This window comes from Botryllus schlosseri, chromosome 2 (genome assembly GCF_051294905.1).
Source record: "Botryllus schlosseri isolate E-star chromosome 2, Bs_hap1, whole genome shotgun sequence".
Taxonomy (NCBI): Eukaryota; Metazoa; Chordata; class Ascidiacea; order Stolidobranchia; family Styelidae; genus Botryllus; species Botryllus schlosseri.
Window position 1 is genome coordinate 33881240 of NC_137237.1, and position 20945 is coordinate 33902184.

Consider the following 20945-nt stretch of genomic DNA (forward strand, 5'->3'; position numbering starts at 1 on the left):
GGTTTTCAGACTTTGAGGGCTGTTTTTGGACGCATGCATTGTGCTGACGAGATTTTGTTCTGTATTTCCGAGATCACTGCGACACTGGCTTTCGATCGGTGCCAATTATAATAAATTTCAGCGCTCAGGTCGCCAGATGTAGCACTGCCAATTATGTTACTTTTAGATTACTCAACAAGAAGAGACACTGTTTGCCCATGCGTAACCGCCAGGAGTTGCGTATCTATCCGTAGGTTAGTAATCTATAATCATAGTGTTCTTAGAACACCATGCAATATTATATATCATCGGAGTCCGCACTCTGGTGACCGGAGTAGCCAATGCAATCGTCGGCCACAACTGATCTTTATTAGTTATTTTCGGTAAAAAAGCGCTGAATAATCGCTAAATGCTTCTTAAAAAATCGCTAGACTTATCGCTAGGCGCTAGATCCATATTTTTTGGCGCTAAACTAGATGAAAAATCGCTAGATCTAGCGCGAAAATCGCTAAATTGGCAACACTGTGCACCGTGTGTTCATTGATCAGAGAAAAGTAGACATGGCGGCGCCTGTATGACAATGCTGTTCTCAATCCACATTGTCTTCGTCATTAGCGGCGAGAAATGGCTTTGAAGTGACATTGCTGTCGTTAAAATACCTTCATTAAATACGATTTACACCTTGTATATGTGGATAAATGGGCGAAAAATGTGTCGATTCAGCAATCCAGCCCGCCAAGTAGGCTACCTAATATTCTGATATCCGGCCCGCCGACTGGAGAAGTTGCCCTGCCCCTGGTTTATGGTACTGTTGGCGGAGGACGATAAGCGCCTACCAATTTGTTGGCTCTTGTTTGATTCCCGTCGGAGGTTTATCTGGGCTCCTCTTCCCCACCGTCGCCGTTCTCACGGCGACAAAAAAGCCCAGAAAAAGACCGACGAAAGAAAACACCCACAAGGAATGGAAAGAACTAGTAGAAAGGGCCACGTCTTCTAAAAGATCAACATCGAAAACAACTGTGACATCGGGCACTCTAGGCCGAGGTGGATGTTAGATTAAAATGATCGCAACTGCATATGTTGTTCGACATCCTCCTATCTGTTCATTACATCGCATTGTACATTGTGTGTGACTTGTTCAGATGAAAAATATAACTCAACGATCGTATTGAGGCCCAAGACTAACGCTGGGGGGCTGACGAAGCAGGCTACTGTTTCGGTCCTGCACACGGCGGGAGTGGGAGCCCTGGTAACTTTCCGTCGGCCACTGGTATAATTTATGAGCTTAGTTACTTCCGGCTGCTTAGATGGCTCTTTCTATTTCTTGTGAGTGGGCTCTTTCATCGGGTCTTTTTTGTCGCAGTAAGAACATCGACGCGGAGGAAGAGGAGCCTAGAATAACCTCCAACGTTGAATCGAACCCGGCGAAACTGGGCGGTAGGCGCTTATCGTCACCACTACGCTATCTCCCACTCGCAATAATTATCTTTTACTATCCTATGTCCCTTTCGGTTGTTATGACAATCGTGCCCATCAACAAAATCGAACCTAGCCTATACTTTCAAAGTACACACTACACACCCGATTCTTTCGCGTTGGATTAGGCCTACTGTCTGCATCTTGATCCCATCTTCCCACCAACCCTATTAATCTAAGGAAGTTGATACCAGATACTTCCTGCATACATCACTACTCGATAATTTTTTTCATATTCACGTTTCCCAACAAGGGATTCTACATTAGAATTCAATAGTAAATCAATATTTTTCAAAGTGTATTTCAGAAAATATATATAATCAAATATATAATCTGCTTTGAATTCTGTCTGTCAACACAGATGTCATAAACCACTTCATAGTCGGTTTCAAACGTATTCATAAATCATCAATAAATTTAGCAAAACTTGATGGAGGGATGTTTGTATCCTCAGTATCAGTATATTAATTATTTCATTAGATCAAACAATATATCTCGATACAATGAAAAGATATGAAGTAGTCGAAACGACTTGATGGACTAGTATAGGCCTACAATCAGACACTCACCTTCAAGTAGTTGATACTCCTTTATTTTTTTATACCAACAATCTTTCAACATGCTTTCAAGTCGAAATCTATTCTTTAGGATTGACCAAATGGCAAATTGTAGGCATTCTGCAAACTGGCGGGAAACTTGGACTAGTGACCAAATACGTTAGGCTTTGTATTAAAATATGTCATCAGACAGACACGATCGAAGCTAGTCACCAACTGGCAAGCGTGCAGGGACTAGGGATATTATATTGAAGAATTCTCCTTGTACACCTCAGCTTCTAAAATATGCTCAACACGCATTGAAATAACTGCATCCAGTTATCGATTCGCATTACAAAAAATAGCAGAAACCAAAACCTATTAAGGTAATGCTATTAATCAAATGCAGTAGGCAGAAGTATGATTTATTGCAGATTCAGAGTACGGTAAGTCACCAACTAATGTTTTTTTGGCCTAGTAGTTGTAGGAACTGGATGGAACTCCATAAGCAAGCGAAAAATAAAGGTAAAACGGAACAAACAAACAAAATACATACACTGTTATAAAAAAACGTTCGAAAAACAAGCAGGAAAACTTGTAATTACATGATTGAGATAACCGAACAGAAGCCCCTTCGAATATCATATTGTAAAAACAACCGCTAAGACAGCAATTGCACAGCATGGCAGGGTAATAATAATGAAAATAGACGACTCGTGGCATTACAAGAAAAGGCAAATAATTCAGTGCCCACGCAAGTACAAACAATTGGCAATATTGAAAGTGCAAAGGGTCAATACATTCGAAGATGTGTGAAAAGTAATTCTTATAAGCATACAACTTAGGATTGTTAGGTTTGAACTTTAAATGGCGGGACGCAGATAGGATGAAAACAGTAGCCAGCGACCAGATGTTGATGTAAAACACAATTGGGTTACTGAGAAGGTATACTCGGACGCCATGCTCGTCCTCTGTGAGCATTTGACCCTGTAAAACAATAGACAAGTTCAATTGAACATCAATATCATGGTAGACTAAGCATGTGGTAGACAGTAACAAAGTAGGCTACCTCAGTTGTTTTTGGAGTATTTACGTAGGTTTTTAGAAGTTTTACTTGAAACAGGTCACATTTTGGTATTAGTAAAACTATGTGATATCGTTGTCGGTTCAAAATTACGACATCGGTTAGTCTCCAGTAGTGTTAGGATCCAGCCAATACCTTTAAAACTCGTGAAAATTGTTAGCTTCAATCATTTCAAAATTTTCCAAGTCAAGTCATGAGTCAAGCTCGAAGCATCTTAAATTTTCAGATTACCAGTCGACATGAAGTTCGCAAAATCGCATATATGGTAGGCCCCGCCTGAGTAGTCCGTTCCAGAAATTTTGATATGAGTAACTGTGGTTATGCTGCGTGCTTTTCAAAATCATACCGGAGTTTGCCTCGGGGATATCCAGCTCATAGATATCAAGTTCTACATATCCCTGGTATAATTTTGAGTAACAGACATTTATCGACTGAAATGCTGGAGGAAGGCTCTTATCTAGTGCCGAACTCACATTTAGGCTGCAAAAAAATCATGTTGCAACAGAAAGAAGTGTTTTAAAAAATTTCGTCGAAATTGCCAAGAAATGACCAACTGTATCTCTAATACACCTGACTGAAAGTATTTACGCACACATCGTAACTTGTAATGGCGTAATAATGCCAGACAAAGCCGTTATGACGGCATTTATTGGCATGTCGAAGCTGTTATGTCTATGACTGCCGACACAACTGACCACATCGAAATTGGAAACATGAATCGATCTCCAGGAAATGAAGGATTAGTATTGATAACGTGGCTGAACGAAGCAAAATATTTGATGACTTACAAACCCAAAAACTTGTTTGTGAGCTCACGCTATTCCATATCTTTTGATATGTCGAGCTCGAGTCAATTAAAGCCATTTTCGGGCAAAGTGACTTAAATTCACGTCAGTCATTCACAAGAACAGACTCTATGCATGGCATCCCCGAGCTCTACAGCGAGAGGTAGCTTGAACGGTAGCAGAGTGTTTGCACCAACTGTTATCTATTATCAGCGGTTCTCAACCTTTCCAGCTTGCGGGACCGGTAAAATTACAAAAAAAATTACAGACCGGTTAACTTTAAAAGATAAAATCACTCCAGATTTTAATCACAATAAAGGTCTGCAACTCAAAACAAGGAATTGGAACTTGACTTAGTTGAGATCTTTTTGATATTACACCTGTCAATTTCCATTAAAACCACCTACTCCAATTTGAATGTTGGCTTTATTTTTAAGGAAATATGACTTTGTTGTCAGCTAGATTGTGTTCTGTCACGGGTCGTTAAATTGTATTGCTTCTGATTTTGTAAAGGAAGTTTTCTTACCTTTTACATAATACTGGTCTTAATTAAGTTGTCGGCTACTTTTAAACAATTTGGGGCAACACTTGCAGCATTGTTAAGTAGAAAAATTAAAAAGTAAACTAAAACTAAGGTACAAGCCTTCAACCTCATACATTTTATGACTATTGGTTGAGAACCACTGATCCATATCAAAACCAATGCCACCAACCTTGGAGTAAATAGGCCATTGCCAAGCGCTGGATGTCTGACTGATATCAGCCGGAGCGGAATGAAGGTGTAACGCAGCCATCGTCGCGTGAGACTCCATGAATCTGTCCCAAAAAGACATTTGACAGGGAACGATAGACTCTTCGTTCAACTTCTTGTGTGTATGTTGTTCAACATTCCACATGGCGCGCATTGATATTTGTTGATTGTTCGTGCAAGTAACCTGAAAATATATTTGTCAAACTGCATGAATCGGGGCTTTTCATTTTGTGGGTCATGTCGCTATTACCCATGTCGCGCTCGGCAAAATTGAGCACCAAAACTAATTACCTTTTTACATTATGGATGTTGAAGATTGTAGAAAGTAGTTTTGGGAATGGTTGGGAACACTTTTGCGAGTGAAATCATCGCAATAAGCTGTTGAAATAATCCTTGAATCGCGATAACTTCGTATGTTTTGAAAAGTAGGGGGAGAGGAGGCCAAGATGAGACACTTTTCTGATAATTCAACGCCACTCGAAGAGTAATGCCTTCTGAGGATTGATTTTGGTACCAATGGAAAGCCTGTGATCTGTACTATTTATGACTATGGCTTTAGTTATATTGAACAACATACTGATGGATTACTTGGCCCTCAAAAATCCTTGCTCAAATGTCTCAACTTACCCCCAGGTGAGGGTAAGATGAGATACGCTGTGTTCAAGATGAGACACCAAGCAATTCTTGCTCATTACACCACCACTTCATCCCAAACATGAATTCACATAACTGACATGGACTATGAAAATATAGTTTTTGGCATTTTCCTCCCCAACCTCAAATCTGTTTGCCTTGGTAATATGGTAGGACTATATAATGACATTATAGGAACAGCATAGTTAAAGGAATACGTCCCTCAGAAAATTTTTCTACGAAAAATTTGCATGTCTCATCTTGGCCTCCTCTCCTCTACACCTATTTGAAGTGTGATCAGAACTTTTGTGTTGACTGCAAGATTCAACTTTACGACTGCTACCATAAGACGTCTCACCCAAGTCTACTTTGTTCAGTACTTTTAGTCCTTTCATTCAACTTCTACTTGAAGTAGAAGGTATGTCCTGCAAGTAACAAATTACGACAATAGTTCCTCCTTCTACTGGAATAGGCCTGGGCTGTGGAGTCGGTTCCTTTTACACCGACTCCGACTCCTTATATTTTCTACACGGAACTTCGACTCCTAAATTCCAGTGACATCACCCGGGATCTTGTACCTCTAATTCATTTCTTAGACATGTATGGTTTGAAGAAATAATGAAAAATGTACTCACAGAAAGAAATTAAGTTTGCGATGGTTCGATATTGTGAAAAACTTTATAACTTCTGTTACTGCAATGGCACTTTTTAGTAACATTTGGTTTGATATTAATGTACTTGGAGTCGGAGTGAGAGCACTTTACCAAACTTCCACTCCAACTGCAGTGAGTATCTTTTCCCCATATCCGACTACAAGGAGTGCTACAAAATTTCTGTAACTTCAGCTCCGACTCCAAGAGAAAATCTAAGGAAACTCTGACTCGACGACTCCACAGCCCTGGTAGCAACGCATGTAGGGGAGAGTGGGTAGGTATGGGCCACCAAATCTTACAAAGCCTTAACTTGGCCAAACTTGGTCTAATATTCCTAAATTCCGGTATAGACGATCATTAATTATATGGCTAACTAGTGCTGGTAGAATTAAGCTAAAATACCCAAGTATTTGGAAGTGACATTAAATTTTGTAACAATAAATCATTTTTGTAAATAAAAAATAGGCTTCGAGGTATGGGCCGGGGGGTGGTGAGGTATGGGCCGCTGTCTGTATTGAATCAATAAATGTCATTTATATCCTACAAACCTCAACTCTTGTCACAGTTACCAACAGTTTGTATATACTGATATAATAAAGCCGGGCTGGAAGTGGACAATTCATATATTTCAATTCCCGTATTGATCGTAAGCCATAACGCATAACGAAACAAGATAACTAAAAATATGTAACATGAAAATCACTATCAAATCATGCTTCTTTCGCCTCAACTACCCCTTCAAATCCCAATGTCACAGCTCTATCTCTTATTTAAGTGGGAGTGACAAACCATGATACCTATTTGAGCATATGATGACATACTGTGCTAAAAAACTTTTCTCCTCTTCATTCAAGACAGTATTGGAAAACGAGTTTGAAATCTTTTTCATGTGAGACTCATCCCCTGTTTTTTCAGATACCTGTTTAATGTAGCTCTACCAATTTTGTACTGACGGCATGCTTCTCTTTTTGATACCTCCTCCCATGCTTTAACGTCTCATATTGCCATTGCCAAGCTCAGATCTGATTCTGAAAACTGGCCTTTTTATGGGTTTCATGATTTACTTCCAAGTGATTGTATATGGGAGGGATAAGACCAACACCGTCTGTATTCTAGAGATTAATATATTTAATAGGATCAATCAAATATTGATTTCAGGTATATGTTATGCTGTCCCATACCTCAGCCCATTGAGGTATGGGCCGGCCCATACCCCAACCTGCTAAAAGGCCCATACCTCAAACACACCGTCTTGGGGATTCTTACCATAATATCAAGATCCGAGAGATTGACTAAGCATTAAAACTATACTCTATAGTCTATAGATAGCATATTTCTATAGCTTTCACACCATAAATAAGTCTAATCCAAACATTTACATATCTGGACTCAAACCCAAGTTCCCTATTTTCAAAAAAATTTACTTTAGACCGCAAAAATTATGTATCTCTAGCTGAGTCAAAAACTCCGCTGGCCTCATGGATGTGAGTAACATGGGTGATTCTGGAGTCTTTTTCTAACAATCACAGAGCTTGACAAGCATATGCGATGTCACAGTCACCAGATATGGCAGTGGCCCACACCTCAACAGTGGCCCATACCTACCTACTCTCCCCTACCCCTTTCACTGCCTTGCCCATCGCATGATGCACAGTTAGCATGCAATAATTGTAAAACTTAAAATGGATGGAGTAAAGTAGGTCTACTGGCCAACACCTATCTCACCTCGTATTGGTTCGAGCCCCAATCCGGCAAAACCTGGAATGTGCTACGTAAAGAGCAACCAGTATTCGCGTGAACAAGCCGAAACTGAGTGTTCAGACAATCCAAAGTGACAGCATCATCTGTTGATAAAAACCTTATTCAATGAAAGCAGAAAAGTACATTGCATTCTCAACTCTTGACGATAACTAGAGGGGGTCACTAGTCGGTAACGAGCTCCGTCTACTTCAGTGGTTCTCAACCTTTCGTCTTTGTGGATTTAGCTCGATTATCGTGCAACCGTCAAAGGCCGTGTGCAAATATTACCTGTAGGTCAGCGATGAAGAGGAAGAAAATGACTTTTATTCAAGATAACATAATACTAATAATGTAGAAATTGGGAAGACTTTCTGTAGCTGCATTTCTTAAAATATGGAAAATTCATTTGATCGATTTGATATGAACGAGTGCCTCTATCTAAACAGCAGTAGGCTGTGCTTGTATCAGTAGGCGATTGGCAATTGAAATGAGTTTGCTCAGTAGAATATTTCATTTCATACGGCCATTCGGTTTATGCGACTCCTGAAAATTGAGCAGTTACGAAGCGAAACTGCCTTTTGATTTCTTTAATTTGAAAAAAATTACATCATCAACCATTTTGCAAATTTACGCGGCTCCCCGGCTCAGAGCCACCGGTCTACTTGTACGAAGTGCAATAGCGACCTTTGTGTCTTTTCCAGTACTTGTTCAAGTGATTTTAGACTACGATTTTAGACTACCTACTTCTACATCAACTTCTTTTGAGGCTACACTGCTTAGTTTTTATTTAACATTCTGAAAAAGTGACATATGGATGGATTCACAACATTTCCATGTGTGAAGTTGCCACGTTGATTTGGTGACGCAGATACAGTGTCGTGGTAACACTACAGATATAAGTTTGAAAATTGCATCTAGTTTCATCGGCAATCATCATCTTGTGTTGGTCTTGCAAATTTAAAAACTGACCTCTGACCAACAATACAAATTATGTGATGCTTTGTCCCATTCTAGATCATATACCTTCGATTCACGACCTTACATGCTTGGAAAACTGCACTACTTTTACTCGTAATTAAGTGATAGTGCGCGACATCAATTCAAATTCTATTAAATTACTTACATTGACTACTTTGACGGCAAGCAATATCAGATTTTCAGTAGGGTTACCATCACAGAAATTAGATTACCGGACTAAATATGATAATACTGTCTTTATTTGTGCTATGTTGTTGACTAAAAATAGTTGGAAGATCCACATTACAGATTTCATGTCATTTATGGCATTTTTCAGTTGTGCCTGTCCATTAGTCTGTCTGCCACAGCTATAAAGGAGGTCAAATCCTCAGTTTGAGCGGCATGTTCCATAACCTACAATGATCTTCGACATCAGACGATAAAAACGAGGTACCTGTGACGCTCGCAATGTCCAGCCTCCATATTTCGTTCATTTTGGCTTCGTGCAAAGAGTTTTTGTGGCAAGAGACGATTTGATCGTAAGGAGTAAACGCTGCCTTGCGCACGTGCGAATGAAGGTAACACCCTGTTTTTACGTGACGTAACTTTAGAAAGTTGCCAGACTTGAGAAGTTGGACCTGTACAAGAAATAATATGTTAAAAATCCGAAATTTAGTGCATAATAGCCAGATTTGTACAAACTACTCATTTAGTTAGTTGACGCTCAGTTTTTTGAGTAGTTATTGTTCTAGTTTTTGTTGCAGATTTTGAAAATTGAGTAGTTCTAGTTCTAGTTGCAGATTTTGAAAAGTTAGTTGTTCTAGTTATAGTTACAGTTGCGAGTTTTAAAACTTGGATAGTTGTAGTTGCGCTTTTAAAAAATTCAGTAGTTTGTACAAGTCTGATAATAGCAGGAGAGCTTAAAAACTGATGAGGGTAAACGAACTTTGACACAATCAGCTGGTGCTTACAATATGTTTTATTACGAACTCCACCAATATACTGGACATCAGAGGTGGTATTATTTTATCTATTTATTTTTCATTATTATTTTATTTCTGGTAATGAAAGGTAGCCTACATGTTTCAGTGTCTCCCTGTTGCATGATGTCACGATGAATGATACTAGAAAAATATAGCTGAAGATTACTACTCAACTAGGAACTGGAACACCTAGGTTCTCGATTTTGCCCAGCCTTAATTTTAAGTGGGATAATAAACCATTTCTGTGATAGTTTGCAATAATTTTATAGTGTACCGGCGTGGAAGCCGTGCTCTATACTGCTCGTTGTCACAGTTATATTAGTGATGTCTCGTGTTGAATTCGCCTCTTTCATATATGGCAGCTTAAGTAGTGGGACGCATTATAAAGTATCCGCAGCAGTACCATGAGTGATCAGTTACAGATAGAGGTATTTTAACCGGTACAGGAGCGAGGAAAAAAACAATGAAAATCAACCACCTAAATAAGTTCTTTATTGCCGAACAATGCAATGTTTGGTGATGACTGTAAGAGTTTGATCACATGAAAACACAATAACAGTTGAATGACATGTCTGGTTCCGTACTGTACCTCTGCACCGGACTTGTTATGGTATGACTCTTCAGCGAAATATCGCATTTCCACCTCGCTGGGATACACAACTTCCCAGAAGTTGTTTGCGTCTTTATGGAAATTCAGGGTTGCCTGAAAAAATTCCGCAGACGTGGTTAGCGAGATGCCGCCAACTAAAACATGCTAGCGAAACAAAATCAAGCATGAAAATTCGATGATGCATGAATCAGAGGAGTTTGATAAAACGTGGACTATACAAGTTGGTTCACTTTAGAGCCCGGCCGATCTATCATATATCTGTCTCTATAGAAATATCGCCATCTGCGGACTCAATATTTATCGACCTGTATAAAGTCATCTCCAATTCTACAAGAGTTCAAAATGAGAGGGTTTTCGGTACAGGTGGATTGACTTATGGGGACCATAGCAGTTCACTTCCTGGTTTAATTGCTAAAAAGTTTTGTTCCCTGAACTATAATCAATAAAATTCAATAATCGCCAGATTATATTTTGATCTGATCAAGACACGCACAATGCGACATAATGAACAGATTGGAGAATGCCGAACGACCAGTTGTGGTCTCTTAAACTGACATCCATATCGACCTAGTGCCGGGTGTCACAATTCCTTTTTGATGTTAATTTCTATGGCTCTTTCAATTCCCTCAGTGCGTTCGTTCGTCGGGTCTTTTTCTGGGCTTTTTTTGTCGCTGTAAGAACAGCGACAACGTGGAAGAGGAATATGCCTATTGGACCGGAAACAACGGTTTATTACTAAGCTGGAGTCGATTGTGAATAAATGAAGTTTATATGGGTTGTATATCTTAAATTACTGCAGAGAACCGGTCAAAAAGTCCCTATATTGTGGTAACTGAATATTCTTTCCAAAATTGTTCTATTAGTAGCGTCATCAATCATTTTGTGTTGTCACGGCGATTCAACTTGCCATTTCGAAAGAACCGCACCACCATTTGACCACCATTGATCAAATCAACTGTTGATATCAAGTTGTAATTGAGTCAAAATTTATTGAGTTACTGCCACTTCTACTTGAGTATCACTTCTGACTGCATTGATCACCTCTCCAAGCAATCTGATAAAGTATAGGGACTCTTTTACCGACTACCTCTGATTACTCACAAAAAATAGTGTAAAACAAATGGACGATAAACACAGTCACAAACACACAAAACAATCTGATGCCTCACTTGCTGATAGGGAAAAGGCATAATGTCGACAGGGTATAATCTATCGTGCGAGTGCAGAAGACCGGAACGAGATGGTTGATGAAATTTCACTGAGATGAGCGAGTCGTACGCCACATGAGATGGCATGGAAGTGTTATGAAGTGGGTTACCTTAAAACACCATGCAATGGAAGATGTGAGCCACGGCGAGCAATTGGGACACACAAAATTACTGTAATGAGTCATTACTGGCTAGAAATCGGGTTGACGAAGTGCATGCTAAAATGAGAATGAATACCAACACATGCCACTACATATTCAGTGCTTGTCCATTTTATGATCTCGTTAGTTATTGTTCATTCAGTGAAGCTGCCTCCTATTTTACGTATTCTTCTTTTAGTGCTATCTGTAGGTTAAGGCGGGTGTTTGGAGACTATCCAATCCTTTTCTGGTCTGCATCTTCCTATCTTTTCATTGTACTTCAGTATTGTGATGTTTTTACCTGATTATTATGTTGGTATATGAATGAATGTGATTAGGCTATGTAAAACAGGTGGATTCTGAGAGTGTGATAGACGACTTCTAAAATCTAGATAAAGGGACAACGGATACGGATGAAGGCTAAAGATGCGTCTAGTATTAATTGACATCAATGTGGCTTTACAAAGGAATTTAATTTCTGCTACGCCGCTGGCAATGAGATTTTTGGGCGTGTTGGAACAAGCTCATAATAATGCTAATAGACCCTGCCTTTCTTATAGGTCTGTCTGTGTTACCCAAAGAATACTTTTCAGAGAGATTGGTCACGGCTAGGAATAGGCTCTATCAATATCTGATTGAATATTCACGCAAATGATATTTTACGTCGATTCAAATCAAACATCTTTAATCAAATGATTCGAAGCTAATCATCAGGAACAAATGATTCGAAGCTAATCATCAGGAACAATGACATCGCTATCATCCAGATCCAGACAATAATATTAGCTTGGAGTGATGGTGCACTGACCGATATGCAACGCAATTTTGTTTGCCCAAAACGCTCATTCAAGACTGCAGTATTTTAAAGGATATACATTGATTATTAAAAAATGAAGTACAAAACAGTGTTTGATCCGATATATGAATCGAGATCATTTCATATTTTGCCAATTTGAAAAATAAAAAGTTAATCACTTCTGGAGGGACATTCTATAACTGCAGTCATCGTTTATAAGGTTGTGTTCTTATCAAGTGGAGTCTTATATATATCATGCTATTTAATTTCTAGTCAAAGACGCACAAAATTCTGATACCTTTCAAACAAGATTGAAATAAAGATGAGTGGAAACCATCTCCGGTGCCACTGTGATTGAGAACTTCATAATGCACCGCAAACGTCGAGACATATACAAGGAAAGGCAAAATCACGAAGAATACGGCAGACCCAAGAAGTAGGCAGATCCTCGCGAAGATGGTAGCCTGTAATTACAAAATAACGACAACCGTTACAGATAATGCAAATGTCTTGCAAAATAATGTGGCGTAAGAATGAGTATGGATTGTACCCCAAGGCAAGTATTAGCAATGGTGTGAAAAAATTTCAATTTTGCTAGCAAGCAAAATAGAGTTTCCTGTTACGATTTGTGCCAGACCGATAACCAAGATCTGTCTCCATAGAAATATCAGTATCGGCCAACACTGGTCAATATTTATCGGCGGCCTGTTCAATGTCTTAATCACTCCTACAAATATTCAAAGTGAGAGGATCTTCAGTACCGTTTGACTGAAGTGCTCCTTGGAGGCGTGAAAGCAACTGAAGGGTGCGTGAAGTCGCCTGAGAGAAATGAAGTTTAGGAGATCGGAATGAGTTTAAAATTTGTGCTGAAACCTCCAAGTTTCAGCAGCAGTAATAATCCCAATTATATTTCAATTTTAAATGTCACAGTAGTGTCATACTATCTATAGGCAACACCGCTGATTGAGGCTGATACCGGAACTTGCACCGATCAGAAGATGTCTCCGAATTAGGATTAGCTGGTGACTGAGTGTAGGTATTAGCTGATGCTTTTATTGTCCGTTTGTCTAGCATCTGTGTAGAATGCGTGGACAGAAACCAAGTTACGGAGAAATAAGATATTTGCTTATAAGGCCATGTCATGGGCCATGAATAATATGCCTTTTAAATCTAAGAAACAAGGAGTTATATGGAAGTGGCTTAGAACGTAGGGGCATAGCCACCCCGACTATTTTATTGTCTTGCCCGACAGGTGCGACCTGTAGAGAAGAATTATTTGTCCCATGAGAAGTGTCAAGTTTGAAAGGCGGCAACCTGTACCATTGGTTTTTGATCTGCTTCTACTCATAATTATTGCTGTGTTTAGTCCAGATTTCATATTTGTGAGGCCTCTCAACAGTGACAACCTTCCATGCCATCAAACTATGCGTTGGGATTGCAAACATTTTGGTTACTCTTTTTAATATTTTTTGACATAATGAGGGGGCGCGCAATTTTTCATTATCATCAAGGGCGCGTCTAAAAAAATTCGAGAACCACTGATACAGTTGAAATATGTCACATTTGAATATCAACAGAAAATATCGGTTTTAGTAGCAAAAATAAGCCGTATCAGCTCAAAAGTCCGAATTCAATTCTCATAACTCCTATGTTCGAATTCTAAATTGGGATTTGAAGCTCAACGTATTTGGACTAGAAATATTAAGGCCGCTCGTCTATGTAGCCTATGTAACGTGATACCGTCATGATTCAACCAATTTCCATACAAAAGTACTTGAATGCTACGGTGTATTACATTGAAAAGAAGAGGCACATACCTTTCTGCAAGACCAGATATCCCACAGAGTCCAGAAGCAGATAAATATTGCTGTGAAAAGGCCGTTCCATTTCACAGAAACTGTGCACCCGAGACAAAATCCACAGCGCAACATATCCCTGCACCACGATATCACGGGAAATGCCACCCGTTTGGATTTGGAGTAAAGTTTGAAAGAACTGAGCTTATTGGATGATTCGGCTTTAAAATATATAGCGGCAGACATGAAGAAGAGTAAAATTGGGTCGAGAAGTATATATTGTGAAAGAGTCAGTAGTCCGCAGTCGAAAATCTAAAATAAAATAATTTAGATAAATTCAGTGTTTTGGCAGATTTATCAATATCTATTTACTGAATATGATAAAAAATTGGATAATACGAGATTAGTTGTTAAAAACATCAAATTAGAACTCAAAACCGAGGTATAACATGTAGTTTGTAAAAAATGTGGCACTTCTTCGATATACACTCCATATTGCCAATTGTTCACCATGGTCATTAATCCATACACATCACTTACTCTCTTTAGGGAGAGCCTGAATTCTGAGGCGAGGAATGATGGGAATGTAGCGAACAGAACACCCCAACCTGCAGTACCAGCCTTACGGGTAGGTATAACCAACTTTCAATTCCCTTAATCAAGTGCGTGTATTGACCGAACAACATTGGGGCCACTGTTGATTGGTTGCCAAGGAGACATTTCATACGGTGCTTGTATTGAAAAAGTGCCAACGTCGCTACACTGAAAGTAACGCGTCTCAAGAGTAAAATCGGTACATTTTATTAGTCAATTTCGTCTAATTCAGCACATACGACAGCGTGTTGTTTACTGCTGAGATCGACCTGCATTAGAGTACACCTTACATGGCCGTTCTCTTTTTTGACATCATATATTTACAATAGAATGTGTTCCTGTTTACTTCTACGGAACTGTGTTTACCAGATCATAATTATTACACCAGAAATTTGAACTCCATCCATGGTATTACAGAATTCCACTGCTGAGGAGAATCGGTCGAAAAGCTTTAAGCAAACAAAGTGAACAAAATGAACTTATTGCTTTAAAATTTCAAGGAAAACAGTCAACATACACATCATATCGAGGACATCCAGCATATGAGTGAAATTTAATTTATAGTAGGGGCCTACCATGAGCGCACTAGAGAGAAAAGCAGCTAGCTGGCTCCCAGTCAACCTTTTCACAGTATAATGTAGCAGCGAGATCGTCAAAGAGCCCAGTGTTGCACTTGAGGCTCTCATCCCGAAATAATGAACTTTCCAACTGCTGGTGTTGTACGCGTCACCGTGATTTTCAAACGAAAACCGTCCATCATAGCCTGTAAGTCTTCCTGAAATGGAAAAAAAAAACACTGTGGGTTGAAATTAGATCCAATTCAACCTCTGAAGGTCGTATGTCCAAAGATAAAAAGGTTGAACTCAGCTTGTGCTGAACTCAAAATAGTAAATAAATGGTTGGACATCGGTTCTACGATGAGAAACGAGCAAAATCAGAATTCGAATTGTACTCTAAGATCACTGAACGAAGAAAATAATTCCTAAAAATAATTTCTTGAATTACAATAGCCTACTAATAAATTGGTAATATAATGTTTGTTGTGTTGTTTTACCTCAGTACCGGTATATAAGAAAAAAGCACCTGCTGCTGCTATGATCATTTTTCCAAGTGGCGGATGGGCATCAGTGAAATAGGTGCGATTCAGGTATCTGCCGGCCATTTTACCATAATGCACTTCATCCCAACACACATATTCAGGCACAGCCAGATTATGAAATCTGAAAATGCAACAACTGTTAACATCATTAAAATCATTGATAGCATTAGTGTAGACGGGAAAAAATTAGCTTACATACAAAAACATGTAAAACAGCTACCTTGTGTAAAGCACTCATGTTCTTACACAAAGTGAATGGAAATTAGTAATTGATACTTGATATGCATGAGTGGTCTTCTTAGAGTTATTTAAACACAATTTTCTGGAATGACCTCCATATCTCATCAATATCACAGCATAGTTCAGTACAATTTGAAAAATTAAATACAATACTTCACAATGATAACATGTGTGATTAGTTCATGTCTCAATCAGATACCCATGACACCTATAGGGCTATATATAATTGGATAAATGGACATTAGGGCTGTTCAAAAATAACCCTTTTTCCTTAATCTTGCGGGTTACTTGATTAAATCGTTAGGTTGCCTTGAAAAATGACGCACACCAAATTTGAATTCATTCCAACCAATATTCGCGGATTTCGTAGAGTTTGAAAATTTTGAATTTGCCTAAAAATGCAAAAAAAGATTTTTTCCAATTTTCCTTCCAACCTTATGAAATTGTTGCGCTGTCTTCAAAAACGATGCAAAACAAATTTGACTCAATTCCAAGCTGCAGAAGCCGAGTTATTCAAGCTTTTTGATGATAATTCTGGGATGATCCACCAATCAAGGATAATCCCAGAATTATCAAAGAAAAACTGAAATAACTCCACTTCTACGGCTTCGAATTGAGTCAAATTTGTTTGGCATCGTTTTCGAAGACAGCGCAACAATTTCATGGGGTTGGCAGAAAAATTTGAAAAAATTTTTTTTTGCATTTTTAGGCAAATTCAAAATTTTCAAACTCTACGAAATCCGCGAATATTGGTTGGAATGAATTCAAATTGGGTGTGCGTCATTTTTTAAGGCAACCTAACGATTTAATCAAGTAACCCGTAAGATTCAGGAAAAAAGGTTATTTTTGAACAGCCCTAATGGACATGCTTTCTAATATCCAAACCAGAATTCAAACTAACTCTCATATTATAATCAAGTCTTTTCGAATAATAAAATTGTACACATACGAATGAAAATAGGCAAGCTGTACTATTTACCAATGATCCCCAATTACAAGCCTAGTTCTACTGCAGGGGCGGCCAACCGTTTCGGCCGGAGGACCACATTAGATTTACGAACCATAGTGCAGGCCACTTAAATTTTGATGGCCTTTATAAGTCTTCCGATAGGAGTGAACCGGATTAGGCTTTAAAAACTAGACTTATCTTACTACTAATCAAAATCAATAACAACTACATCATGGAAATCTTAAGACCTTCTCGCCCGCCACATTTGGCCTACGGGCCACGGATTGGTCGCCCCTGCTCTACTGGATAGAGCACAGGATTATTTCAAACATTTGTAATGAGCACAATGAATTAGTCATTGTTACGCACTAACCTACCTTGTGAGAAGAGTGAAGATAATAAGTGTCCACATATGATCCATTGTTGAATCCGTCAGGAACTGTACTTGTATGTATATTCAGCCATTCCAATTTCAAGCCATTATTCATGAACGAACCACATTCAGTAGGCCTACTTCATAGGTACAAACACTAGAATAATACAATCGTTCGATTGAAGCGACATAATGTAATTTACAGGGTTTAAGTCACACACTTCAGCTAAAATGGCAATGAGGGAATATAAAAGGCCTCGGGGCATTTTATGATTGTTGCACTCTGTATGCTATATTTGGACTACAAAATGTTTAAGAGAGTATTGTTGAGAAGAACAATCGCACAACATAGTAAAAGCACTGTGTAATCATATCAATGAAAAATTTATTGAATAGGAGCAAGGCATGTGTGGAAAGAATATTTGCATCAATATGAAAAGGAAGTGTGAACATCAAGTTTGTACAGTGGAGTTAGCGGCGATTATACTGATATCAGACATGCATGATGACATTAGGTGTCAAAAAATAGCATAGTATAATTCAAGGTAAGCATTTGTACATAATTTCCCTGAAAACTCATTTGAGTGTTCAAAACTAAAAGCCTGTGCAATTCTCGATTTGTCCCAGATTCATATCAGAATAGTGTGTAAAATCTTGTTACAGCAAGATACAGCATGAATGTATTCATAATATGACGAGAACAGTATCTTAAAATAACATTGAAGAACTAAAAGCGTAATAAAATATATTCAGATCACTTTAAAAGTGTAGTCGTAGCTTTTATGCTGCTTTAGCTTTTCTTAAAAAACAGATTGAAAAACTTGGGTTCTGTTTATCAGTAAGTAGCGTAGCCAAGTAGGCCAAAGGTGCAAATGTCCCTGTCAATTTTCGACTAGCACTAGGGCATTACGAGGTGATTCATTTTCGAAACAGAAATGGTTGCATTGTTTGTGGTGAAATGATTCGACAATATTTCGACACACATAAAATGCAGGCAGAAACAGCACAATAATGGGTCAATAAGCATGAAATCCTTCGGTCTTGATCGCCTTTTTCAACTGTGTTTTCAGAGTCGCTTTACTTTCATAAGGCAGTAATTCAAGAATATTGAAACAAGTCCGAGCGAATGGCAGATAATCATTGATGCTGACAGCATCACCGTCACTCTCATTTTTCATTTTAGGCTGAATAGTCAATTCTAATCCTTGAATAGGAATTTTACTGGAGCCAGTAGTGAAACGTAAAAATTCTTCCTTTTCGTCTTGCGATAGACAATGGAATACTTTCCAGAACCAGACAATGACTTTCGGTTTACGCGTTAGATTATACTCTCCCGTGTAACGTGTCACCTTTTCCAGTTCGCGCCAATCGTAGTTTTTACTTCCGCCGGCCATCTCCATTAGCTCCTCAGGCCGATATAACTTGAACACCTTGCTGTCACAGACACGCTGAAAACCGTTCGCGAAAGCATCGACAGACTTATGCAAAACATGGTCAACGTAAGCGTTTATATAATCGTTGCGATTTTCAGCAGCAACTGCGATATTTTTTCCGTTTTCAATCAATTCAGTAGAGGCATCGGTCGTAAAATCTCGGCAGAACGTATTTTCGACAGTGTTTTCACCATTTTCAACAAATTCAGCCAGTATCTGTAACTTTCGATCCAAAACTGGATCGATTTGCTTCAAGTCCAATCTGGTGAGATCTGCACCCAGAAGCTTTTTATACAACTCCAACGGAAAATTCATGTCCAAAACGACACCGTTGTTGACAGCAAGGCCACAATATATTCCTACAACACGGTACATATCATCGGATACGCACTCATCGCAACTAAACCATAAATGATCAACCTCTTCACATGGCCGCAACAATTTGCGTTTAGGGTCCAATAACTCTTCGAAAAGATGTAAGAAAAAATCCTTCCGCACGCCTCTTTCATCTATGCCGTCCTCCCCAACAAACTTGACCCTAAAAGGACGTTTCAGATTCTCAACATCTTCAATCTTTTTTATTGCATCCTCAAATAAATGATCACGTCTAATATTAACAATCAAACAAGTGCTTTCCATTTGTTCCTCGATTCCCCAGAGTGCTGCTAAATTCCTCATAAAAATGTCGTCAACTATATTTTCTTCATCTATTCGCAAATTCATGTCAATTTGTAAAAGCAGAGCTTTTGCTTTGGTACTGAATACAAATGGATAGCAGCAAAAACTGAAGCGTTCAGTTGCAACCCAATTTCGGTAATCAAATTCGAGCACTTCTGCAATGCAAAGTTCAGGCATGTAGAACTCACTGAAACTAACGATGCTTTCAGCACAGGATTCATTCACCTTGTACAACTTCTCCATCATCTTCAGAAGTGATGTGACGTCTTGCTCGCAAAAGATAGAAGCCATGATCGCGATGATGCATTTTCGACACTTTTCAATCAGTGCCAAAAAGAAACCAGATTCAAGAGACTGATACCACCGGTCCAAAATTCTTGAAGAGTATTCATCCAATGCCAGCAGTTTTTCAATGAATGGTAAAAGAAGGCTGTCAAGATTTTCTGGAATGAGAACCATCAACTCGGGCAAAATGATATACAGCCGCAAAGCTTCAATGTCTGGCGGATTTTCCCACAATGAAGGCAATAAAGATTCCTGTAAGTGAGATAGTAGTTCCGAAATTAACTTCGTGTGTTAGCATTTCATCAACTCGGAAAATGAATTACGAACGTCCTTCAGGTTTAAACCGTGGTATTCATCACTGGTTGCACAGTGATCGGTGGCTAAAAAAGATGAATTGATACATCTTTGTGAGCTCATGGTGCATTTCAACCGTTCAAAGATATTAGAAGGAATCACACCGGATGGTCTGACACGAGAAGCCCCGTTGTACAGTGAAGCGTCGATGCTCCAGGGTTGTCTGACCAATGTCCGAAGCAAGTCCACCGACGAATCACTCATAATCGCAAAACTCTGGTTTCCACAAGCATATATCTGCTTGATTTCACAGGGAGAATTCGATGACCTCCAAGAGCCTTCAACAATAGAAGGCACGGCAAGACATTTCAATTTCCTATTTTGACCGAGCTGACCATTTCCCCCATCACCCCACACAAAAATACTGGAAGAATCCGGGACATACACCATTGTGTGTGTATTTCCGCATGCAACTTGTGTTACAACACTTCCTATCAACACCGATACGTGTTCAGGATTCACTAAATTCCTTGAAATGTTACCGTTGCCCAGATGTCCTTTACCTGATAATCCAAAAGTGAACAGCTGTCCATCATGCGCCAGGACTGCACTGTGATAATCCCCATCAGCTACAACAGGGTTTCTCAACTTCCCTTGTATAACGGGCCGCATTTTAACCGAAGAAGACGCTGCGGGCCGCAGAAAAATATTTACATGTATTTGTGGACTACTGTCAAATTTAGGCTAATGTAGCCTATTTACTAGTTTTCAGCTGCTGCTTGTTGTGAGACTATGTAGCTTTTTGCGGCGCAAGCAAATCCCTTCATGGAGCGTGCATTGCATTCGATACCAAGTCGGTATATTCAACTTCAA

At 39.0% G+C, this 20945-nt stretch overlaps 2 protein-coding genes across 2 annotated transcripts; both read right to left on the reverse strand.

Annotated features, from left to right (window-relative positions):
- Nucleotides 1-2400: 2400 nt before the first annotated feature.
- Nucleotides 2401-18367, reverse strand: LOC145458468 (protein O-mannosyl-transferase 2-like). Its single transcript, XM_080336847.1, has 11 exons — nucleotides 17387-18367; nucleotides 15805-15941; nucleotides 15297-15496; nucleotides 14149-14439; nucleotides 12630-12795; nucleotides 11357-11505; nucleotides 10167-10280; nucleotides 9049-9232; nucleotides 7623-7741; nucleotides 4574-4795; nucleotides 2401-2978 (listed from the first exon to the last, which is right to left on the reverse strand). The coding sequence occupies exons 1-11, from the start codon at nucleotides 17428-17430 to the stop codon at nucleotides 2466-2468; spliced, it is 2139 nt and encodes a 712-aa protein (XP_080192973.1). The 5' UTR covers nucleotides 17431-18367; the 3' UTR covers nucleotides 2401-2465.
- Nucleotides 17540-19952, reverse strand: LOC145458511 (putative E3 ubiquitin-protein ligase HERC4). The gene has a single exon (XM_080336908.1). The coding sequence runs from the start codon at nucleotides 19950-19952 to the stop codon at nucleotides 18399-18401; it is 1554 nt and encodes a 517-aa protein (XP_080193034.1). The 3' UTR covers nucleotides 17540-18398.
- Between the last annotated feature and the right edge of the window lie 993 nt (nucleotides 19953-20945).